This window comes from Diabrotica virgifera, chromosome 5, assembly GCF_917563875.1.
Source record: "Diabrotica virgifera virgifera chromosome 5, PGI_DIABVI_V3a".
NCBI classification, from domain to species: Eukaryota; Metazoa; Arthropoda; class Insecta; order Coleoptera; family Chrysomelidae; genus Diabrotica; species Diabrotica virgifera.
Window position 1 is genome coordinate 177,102,670 of NC_065447.1, and position 10,757 is coordinate 177,113,426.

At 33.3% G+C, this 10,757-nt stretch overlaps 1 protein-coding gene across 2 annotated transcripts in view; it reads left to right on the forward strand.

The window, feature by feature from the left end:
- Nucleotides 1-4,340, forward strand: part of LOC114334634 (prion-like-(Q/N-rich) domain-bearing protein 25) — a 93,801-nt gene extending 89,461 nt beyond the window's left edge. For both annotated transcript variants that reach the window (XM_050651685.1, XM_050651686.1), the window contains one exon: nt 3,976-4,340. In XM_050651685.1, coding sequence (XP_050507642.1) covers nt 3,976-4,313 — 338 coding nt within the window. In that variant the 3' untranslated portion in view covers nt 4,314-4,340. The remainder of the gene's footprint in view (nt 1-3,975) is intronic.
- The last annotated feature ends 6,417 nt before the right edge of the window (nt 4,341-10,757 follow it).

Below are 10,757 nucleotides of genomic sequence, written 5' to 3' on the forward strand. Positions count from 1 at the left end.
TTTTTTTTTTAAATGGAACACCCTATATTTTATTTTAAATTCGAAATCCTGTTAACTTCTCCATCACAAAAATATAAAGGTGTGTTATGTTATACAGGGTATTTAAAAAGTTATAACCAATTTTATATGAAAATCGTAACAAGTTCAACTCCCTGTATAAATAAAAATAAGCAAAACAGCAATGGTTCATTAATGCCATATTTTGCACGTATTGTCAAAATGTTCAAGAATGATTGACATTGCTAATTTTCTTTATATCTCATACACAGTGGGGTAACTAGTCTGACTGCGCCCCAATGCAAGTATTCCCCATGCGCCCCTATTCGTAGACTCATGCTCCCCCCTCCCCATAACCTCTAACAAAACTAACAACGACATTTCTCTACACTACACACGACATTGTACAAGCTCTATACAATTAGAGAAAGAATATTCAAAGAAATATAATTTATTACGTACAGTAATTTTAAAGTTAATTTATTATTAAAATTAATTAATTAATTAATTAATTAATTAATTCATTGTTAAAAAAATATATTATTCAAACAATTAATTAAAAGTAAAATTAAGTTACTAAACATTTTCAAACATCATTAGCATAACTAAAGTAAGGATCACAGTACATATATACAATTAATTAATGTACTTTTTAGCACGATAAAATGTAGACTACTTCTTACTTTATTTAACATTTTATATTTATTCAGTGCCCTATTCGCTCCGTGCGTGACCATGGTGGGGATACACGAAACTATGCCAGCGCTGGTAGCGGCGAAATATGACAGCTTTGGCGAATAATAATTGAATAATAATTTTTTTCAATACATATTTCGATTACCTTATTATTGCCGTTTTGATTTTTATTATTTATATTTATATTTTCATACTGACTTTCTTTCCTTCCCAGATCTGCTGGTATATTCCTATCGTCATCTATTTCCATTTTGTGTTACACACATTCACACACACTGCCTAAGCTTTGTTTTTAAAACAAGAGAAGTAAACTAAAAAGACAGATTCACACACAAGAAAGTCACTAGAAATATCACTAAATACATCTTCTTTTTTGGTTGATCATATCAGCTTTTAACGGTAATCCATAAATATTATATTATACTAATACGTATCTAAAGAGTTCTAAAAACAACTTTTTTTTTTATATAAAACAGACTAAAAATCTAAAAATTAGAGTAGTAACGCAGAAAATACAAAAAATCACTGATATAACTTAATTAACCTATGAAATACAAATAGTGTCAAAATTTTATAAATGTCATTAGTGTCAAAAATTGTTAACAGTGGAGTAAACTTGCCTGATGTTGGACCAATTACAAACAAGCTTTACGGAGCGAGAAATTTGAATTACTTCTCTTGGTTTAAAAACAGACTATAATTACTTTCGATGTACACTTAATTAATGTTAACACCGACAACTAAACTATAACGAAAAAGTGAAGAAAAACCCTTAAAATTGATATTTTCTTCAGAGAACTTCCAAATATGCACTTTTTAATTTGACGTTTATTTGACACTCGAACTTATTTTTTGTTTGCATAATAAATTATGGCAAAAATAGTAAATAAAATATTGCATTAGCGTCAAATATGTCATATGTGTATCATATGTGTAACGTCAAATTGTGTTCGCCAAAAATTTCAGGCGACTACGCTAGGTGTCGCGACAGTCATGCACGGAGCGAATACAGTATACCTACATGATATCGCAAGCTACAATATAATGTTTATGTTCCGTTTCTCAAAATTTGATTAATTTTGCTAGATGATGCATTCTTACAGTCAAAGAGCTGCCTACAGCTCATAGTGACAACACTGTACGTTAATTATTATTCCCTGACGAAGCCCCTACGGCTCTTATTACCACGAATATTTTTTTTACATTTATTTTCGGTAAGCTACACGGAGTTTTGCTTCAACATATTTTTTTACTAAAAATTTTCCAGAATTTTGCGCCCCCTAAGGCCTGCGCCCCAATGCACCGCATTGGTTGCATTGGCGTTAGTTACGCCACTGCTCATACAGGGTGAGTCAAAACGCAAGTACATTATTTTCTCAGTAATTTTAAATGGAACACCCTGTATTTTATATCACTATTGAAAAGTTCCATTACCGTACTTTAATTTTTAGATAACATTCCCTATGTCTAAAATTATGTTTCGAAATATTTTCATTTTTGAATGGACTAGTAGCGGGGCCACCCAAATCACCAGAATTTAATAAACTGGACTGATTTCTTTGGGGTTACGTTAATAATGAAGTTTATAAAATACCTCCAACAACAAGGGATGAGATGAAAAATATAATACAAAGTGTATTTCGATGTGTTAATTTACAAATGCTTCGTAGAGTAAGTAGCTCGTTCTGTTTTTCTGTAAAATGCATTACTAATAAATTATTTTTATTTCTTTATTTGCTACATTGTTACATTGATTACCGGATTGATAATCAGTAATCGTCAATTGTCAATTCAGTCATGGCTTACTTAAAATTCAGATAAATTTAGACACCTAAAAGAATTTGCTCTGAAAAATGAAAATATCTCGAAAACTAATAAATTTGGACATAGGGAATGTTATATAAAAATTAAAGTACGGTAATGTTAATTTTCAATAATGATATAAAATATAGGGTGTTCCATTTAACATTACTGAGAAAATAATGTAGTTGCGTTTTGACTCACCCTGTATTTGATATAAAGAAAATTAGCAATGTCAATAATTCCGAAAAATTTTGACAATAAATAAAAAGATGTGGCATTAATAAACCATGGCTGTTGTGCTTATTTTTATTTATACAGGGAGTTGAACTTGTTACGATTTTCATACAAAATTGGTTATAACATTGTAAATACCCTGTATAACATAACAAACCTTTATATTTTTGTGATGGAGAAGTTAACAGGATTTTAAATATAAAATAAAATATAGGGTGTTCTATTTAAAAAAAACATAAGTTTGGTCTGCCACTGTGTTATCGAACAACCTGTAACATTCTAACTAATTTTGTAATATGAAACTCAAAGGTGGCTACAATTTTCGTTATTAACTTTTATTGCTATCTATTACTATAGCGGATTTATTGAACTTTACCCCACTAATCAATCACCCTGTATAAGTTTTCGAAACATTTTCGCATTATTTTCAATATATTCTCACTTTCTTGTGATATTAATGTTGACAATTTTTTACTTATGTGGTAATTACACGCTGCAATGCGCTATACCTGCGTAAAATAGTTTAGACTTATTTAGTCAAAATTAAGACCTTACGCAACCTACCTGAACAATAAAAGGAATTACAATTTTATATTTCTATTTGTAGGGGGTTTAGTAAAAGCTTAAAAATGTTTGCGGGGTCTTCACCTTTGTCCCCCGGCCACCATCTTGGCGTATGCTTTTCCCGCTGTGTCTCGTAAAGTAGCAATTAGGTATACAGAAAATTCTAGAAAATTAGTAATTTCAGCTTATGGACATTTTTAATAATTACAATTTCGTTTAAATAATTACAGTGCATTATTGTTATTTGCAAAAATTTTCGATAAATATACCTATTGCAATAATTATTGTACAAGTGCAATATACAGAAATATTTCAGAATATTGAAATATTTGATGAGTATGTTATACCTCGAAAACTAGAGCTGATATATAGAAAAGCTTTGTATTTTTGAAGTCAGCAGAGTTAAATGAATCAAAACCAGTTACTTTTTTTTCAGCAAGACAATTTTTTTTTTGTTGGGCTGTGTTACTGAACAGTTTACTTTTATTCAACAATCTTGGTTTTCTGGAGATTTTCTACAAATGTGTTCAGAATATAAAGTCTCAGTATGAGACAGATCCCTGTTTCACACTCTGCGTTCTCTGTGGCATTCCGTACTGTATAATTACCAACTATAACATTTGCCTTTTATTTCTAATGTAAACATTTTATACTCGTATAAAATTTTTGTTTTTGTTGCAGCTGCTACAAGATTCAATGACGTTTGCCTTGAAAATGATCAGTGCTCAGCTAGTCTACAAGGAAGCATTTGCCTCAGTAATAACTGTACATGCGATATTGGTTTTCATAGCCTTGACTTAAAATGTGTGAAAACTGCATCTTTCGGTGGACCCTGCTCTAACAGCGAGGAATGTGTTAGGGATTCCTCCCATTTAGAAGTAATACATTGCAATAATGGAGAGTGTCAATGCAAACCTGGTGCAGTTAATGAGACGTTAGGGTGTACTAATAGATCCAATTTTATAGTACAAAATAGTTTTGTTGTTATTTTACTAGGTTTAGTTTTAAAATTTTTGTGATTTGAACAGTAAAATCTGTTTTTAAAATTTTGTGTTTTTGGTTATCCTTAATGTATTGTATTTTCCGAAGAAGGTAGGTAATTAGTTTTACCAATATTGTCACAACTTTCGGTAATATTTGCTCGTGTACCTTTTTAAATATATAATAAGTCTCCACTACTATTTTTTTCTTTTTATTACTGGTTATTTATCTAAAAACAGTATTTCTTATATTGCTCCTTCGTGTTTAATATATTTCGACAACAAAAATGTCATTTCTGTATGATATAGCTTAGGTTGGTTGGCAACACTAGGCGTGAAGGCAGGGATCTCATACAGATCAGCTGTCAACAAGTTGACTAGGTTAGGTTAGAACATAGATAGGTTAGAAGATGAACACGTTGTAAAGAGATACTGAATAATACTTAATAAAATATAAAAGCTAATGTGTGTGTCGTTACATGTCAACAATAAACATAATAATACATGGTGTCAGGTTTATAAGAAATAAGAAATAAGAATCCAGTTGTAAGAGACCTATAAAATGGAGTCTGCCAAGGCCCCAAAAAGCATTGTGTTTGACCAGCATACCAGTCAAAATTACGAGAAATTTATTAATAGTTTTTCTATTTATTTAACGGCAACTAGCTTGTGCAATAAAGATAATGAAACAAAAATTGCAATTTTCTTGAATTTAGCTGGTGAAGAAGCTCAAGACATTTTCAGGACATTAAAATTTGTTGGTGACGATGGAAAAAATTATAATAAAGTAATACAGGCGTTTGAGGAGTATTGCAAGCCACTTAGGAACGAAACATATGACAGATATAAGTTTTTTAACAGAAGTCAAGGTGAAGACGAAGAATTTGATAGGTTCCTGATAGATATTAAAATGTTAGCAAAGCTGTGTAATTTTGGAACACTAGAAGATTCACTAGTCCGAGATAAAATAGTTAGTGGCATTAGAGACCAGACAATGCAAGAGAGATTATTAAGAGTTCCAAATTTGACGTTGACTCAAGCCGAGACTCACTGTAGAACAGCGGAAGCAAGTAAGTTTCAACTGAAGGACCTTAGAAAAGAAATGGAAGTTAACAGTTTAAGAAGTAGAGGAAATAATAGCTTTAAAGATGGTAATATAAGGAATGCAGGTGCAGATAATGGTAATATATCTAACAATCAAGAGTACAATTGTTTCAAATGTGGGAGACGACATGGTCCAAGAAGCTGCCCAGCTTATGGTAAAACATGCAAAAGATGTAATAGACCAAATCATTTCCAGGTAGGATGCAAGTTTTCTAATTTAACTAATGCAGGAGCAACCTACTCTAGGTCTGCTAGTACTAATCAAAAAGTCTACGATGTTACACATGATAGTTATGACACAACTGTAGGTGATAAACCATATATAGACAGTATTTTACTATTAGATAATATAAATTGTAAAAATAATCAAGTCAACTTGTGGACAACTAGAGTTGTTATCAATGATAAAACTATTAGTTTTAAATTAGACACTGGTGCAAATTGTAACTGCTTGCCTTTAAAAAAATTTGAGGGTTTAAATGTAAATGATATTGCAAAAATAACAAAAAATGAATCTCCCTTAATAACATATGGTAACAACAAATTAAATACCATAGGTCAAGTAATATTAAAATGCTTAATAAAAGGTAAATTCTATGATATCAAGTTTGTTTTGGTCGATGTCGACAGTATGCCAATTTTAGGCCTTAATGCATGTGTAAAGTTAGGTTTGATAAAAAAGGTAGATGAGATAAATAATGATAATCAAAGTGAATGCAGTAAGTTTATAACTCATAACAAAGATATTTTTGGAGGCACTGGTAAAGTACCCTTCAAATATAAGATTATTTTAAAAAATAACGCTAATCCGGTAATAAGTTCTTGTAGAAGGGTACCAGAGACAATAAAACCAAAACTAAAATTAGCCCTTGATGACCTTGAAAATAGGGATATAATAGTTAAAATGGATGAACTGACAGGATGGGTTAATAATCTAGTAATTGTAGAAAAAAATGATGGTAAGTTAAGGTTGTGTTTAGATCCTTTACACCTAAATAAATATGTTTGTTCTGATCAATTCCCTATACCTACCGTAGAAGAGTTAGGGTCAAAGTTAAGGGGAAAGAAAGTCTTCACTGTTTTAGATTTAAAGGAAGGATTTTACCATATTCCGTTGGATCGAGAGAGTACAAAATATTGTACATTTATAACACCATTTGGGAAATATGCCTTTAAAAGACTTCCATTTGGGTTAAATGTCAGCCCAGACGTCTTCCAAAGAGTGAATCAAAAGATATTTGGGGACTTGCCTGTAGGTATCTATTTTGATGATTTTATTATTCCAGGTGAAAATGAAGCAGAACATGATAAGATTCTTGCTGAAGTAATAGAAAGAGCTAGACAGAATGGCATAAAATTTAATGATAAAAAAGTACAATTCAAAGTAAAAGAGGTTAGTTATGTAGGCCAAATATTTTCTGAAAGTGGAGTTAAACCAGACCCAGAATATGTTCAGGCCATAGTACAGCTTGAGGAACCTAAAAATAAAAATGAACTCTTAAAAATTTTAGGAATGATAAATTATTTAACTAAGTATCTGCCTAATCTTTCAGATATTCTTACACCGCTAAGAAATCTAATAAAAAATAATGTTCAATGGTTATGGACTGATGATCATACAGAGTGTTTGATAAAAATTTACCCATAGAGGTTCAAACCGATGCTAGTCAAAATGGTATTGGTGGATGTTTGTTGCAGAATGGAAAACCAGTAGCATTCTGTTCTCGTAGCTTAACAGAAACAGAGATAAAGTGGGCACAGATAGAGAAAGAATATCTTGCAATATACTTTTGTCTAAGCAAGTTTCATCATTTTATATATGGTAATAGAATTTGTGTAAAAAGTGACCATAAGCCACTTGTAAGCATAGACATAAAAGATATTTGTAAACTTACCAATAGATTACAAAGACTAAAATTAAAATTGCTTAAATATAACTACATAATAACCTACTTGCCTGGAAAATATATGTACATAGCAGATTTACTTTCCAGGTTTTTCGTTAAAAATAAAGTAAAAGACGATCCAGACATGTTAGACATTGTTCACTCCGTAGAAATTGAATTACCTATTTCCCAAGCGAGGATGAGTGAACTAAAAGATGCAACAGGTGAAGACGTAAATTTAAAGCAAGTAATAGCTTATTGTGAGAATGGATGGCCAGAAAAGGTGAAAATAAGTCCAGAACTTGGAGTGTATTACAAAATCAGGAATAACTTGCATGTATCTGGTAATCTTCTATATAATAATTTTAAACTGGTTGTACCATTTAAGTTAAGATCTCTAATGTTAACAAAATTACATGTAGGACATTTTGGTATAGAAAAGACCAAATCTAGAGCTAGAAAAATATTTTATTGGCCGCAACATGCAAAAAGAACCATTATTGCAACATGAAAGACCAGACATACCGTTTGCAAAAGTAGCTGCAGATATATTTAACTATGCAGGCCATGATTATTTAACTGTTGTCGACTACTACAGCAATTGGCTTGAATTAATTCCATTGGAATGTAAAACAGCCAAGGAAGTAAGTGATAAACTCAGAAATCTGTTCTCAACTCATGGCATTCCTAGCAGTCTTGTTGCAGATAATATGCCATTTGGCAGCTGTGAGTTTAGAAAATTTTGTGAAAGTTGGAATATAAACCTAATCACCTCTAGTCCGTTATATCCAAGGTCCAATGGACTGGCCGAACGAGCTGTAGGAATCTGTAAGGGCATATTAAAAAAATGTAATGACTCTGGTAATGATGTGCAGCTGGCACTCTTAGAATATAGGACCTCGCCGTTATCAGGACTAAATATTTCTCCATCAGAATTGTTGAATAATAGACTGTTAAGAACAACATTACCAGTATGCAGTAAAATTTTAGAAGAGAAACCTACAGTGGAAAAAAATGAAATAAGAAAAAAGAGGGCAGAGAGGAAATATTATCATGATAGACAGGCAAAGGAAAGAGATGGGTTTTATAAGAGACAAAGTGCAATGCTTAAGAAAGACAGGGTCTGGGTGCCTGCAGAAATTGTAGACACACATGAGAGTCCCAGGTCCTATATTGTAAAGGATTTTGAAAATAACGTATATAGAAGAAACTCATCATTTATAAAATCTTCTCCACATCCTTTTAATACTCATACTGAATTTCATCCTAGTTTAGAATTACCTGCTAGAGAACCTTCTAATCAATCTTCTAAAAATATATCTAATACATCACCAGACAAACTTGATAACAATTTCCATAATAATATTAACAGTTCAAGTGATAGTAGTGAAAATGATATTCCACTTCAAACTAGATCAGGTAGGAGAATAATCAAGCCTTCTAGATTTAGGGAGTAAAAAGGGAGATGTATGATATAGCTTAGGTTGGTTGGCAACACTAGGCGTGAAGGCAGGGATCTCATACAGATCAGCTGTCAACAAGTTGACTAGGTTAGGTTAGAACATAGATAGGTTAGAAGATGAACACGTTGTAAAGAGATACTGAATAATACTTAATAAAATATAAAAGCTAATGTGTGTGTCGTTACATGTCAACAATAAACATAATAATACAAATTCCATACCGGATATATAATTGTCAGTTTCTGTCACTGCCACTGGGTTCACTATAAATATTCAAATATGTTTCACTAAATGAATATATTACTATTCGCGATGAAAAACAAAGTATTAGTCGGAGCGATAGAAGCGGATTTTGTGCGTGATAAGTAATATGGAAAAACTATACGGGGATATGTTGAATTGGTTGTGTACATGACTTTCACCAACTACCAGAAACCAGAGTTGGGGCCGAGGGTAGTTATAAGGGGTCAAAGTCGCGGATTTTATAATTTTTTTTATTGACGCTCATGTTCGAGATAGTGCACCAAAATTTGGAAATAAGTAGGTCATGACGTAACTAAGTAAAATCTCTAGGGGCGGAACGCTGCGTGGCCGACAAAGGGGTGGGGGTAGGGGTGAATATAAAAATATAAAGGGTTTTTTGCGACGTTCGTGATTGAGATTGTGGACCAAAATTTGGGAATAAGTAGATCATGACATTACTAACTAAAATCCCCAGAGCCGGAAACCAGAGTTGGGGGTGAGGGTAGTTATAAGGGGTCAAAGTCGCCGTTTTTATTATTTTTTTTGTGACGCTCATGATCGAGAGAGTGCACCAAAATTTGGGAATAAGTAGGTCATGACGTAACTAAGTAAAATCTCCAGGCGTGGCACGCTGCGTGGCCGACAAAGGGGTGGGGCAGGGGTGAATACAAAAAATATAAGGGGTTTTTTGCGACGTTCGTGATTGAGAGAGTGTACCAAAATTTGGTAATAAGTAGACCATGACATTACTAAGTAAAATCCTCAGAGCCGGAAACCAGAGTGGGGCATGAGGGTAGTTATAAGGGGTCAAAATCGCCGTTTTTTTTATTGTTTTTGTGACGCTCATGATCGAGATAGTGCACCAAAATTTGGGAATAAGTAGGTCATGAGGTAACTAAATACAATCTCCAGGGGTGGAACGATGCGTGGCCGATAAAGGGGTGGGGGTAGGTGTGAATATAAAAAATGTAAGGGGTTTTTTGCGACGTGCTAGATTGTGATACTGCACCAAAATTTGGAAATAAGTAGACCATGACTTAGCTAAGTAAAATCCCCAGTGCCGGAAACCAGAGTTGGGGATGAGGGTAGTTTTAAGGGGTCAAAGTCGCAGTGTGTATTATTTCTTTTGTGACCCGGCACAACATTTGCCCCCTATGCAGCGTTCCGCCCCTGGAGATTTTACTTAGTAATGTCATGATCTACTTATTCCCAAATTTTGGTGCACTATCTCGATCACGAACGGCAAAAAAACCCCATATATTTTTATACTCACCCCTGCCTAACACCCCTTTGTACCCCAAGCAGCGTTCCGCCCCTGAAGATTTTACTTAGTTACGTCATAACCTACTTACTCCCAAATTTTGGTGCACTATCTCCATCATGAGCGCCACAAAAAAAAATAATAAAAACCGCGAATTTTACCCCTTACAACTACCCTCGTCCGCCACTCTGGTTTCCGCCTCTGGGAATATTACTTATGTCATGGTCTACTTATTCTCAAATTTTGGTGCACTATCTCAATCACGAACGTCGCCAAAAACCCCTTACATTTTTTTATATTCACCCCTGCCCCGCCCCTTTGTCGGCCACGCAGCGTTCCACTCCTGGAGATTTTACTTAGTTACGTCATGACCTACTTATTTCCAAATTTTGGCGCGCTATCTCGATCATGAGCGTTACAAAAAAAATAATAAAAAACGGAACTTTGACCCCTTATAACTACTTTCCTTCCCCACTCTGGTTTCCGGCTCTGGGGATTTTAATTATTTATGTCATGGTCTACTTAT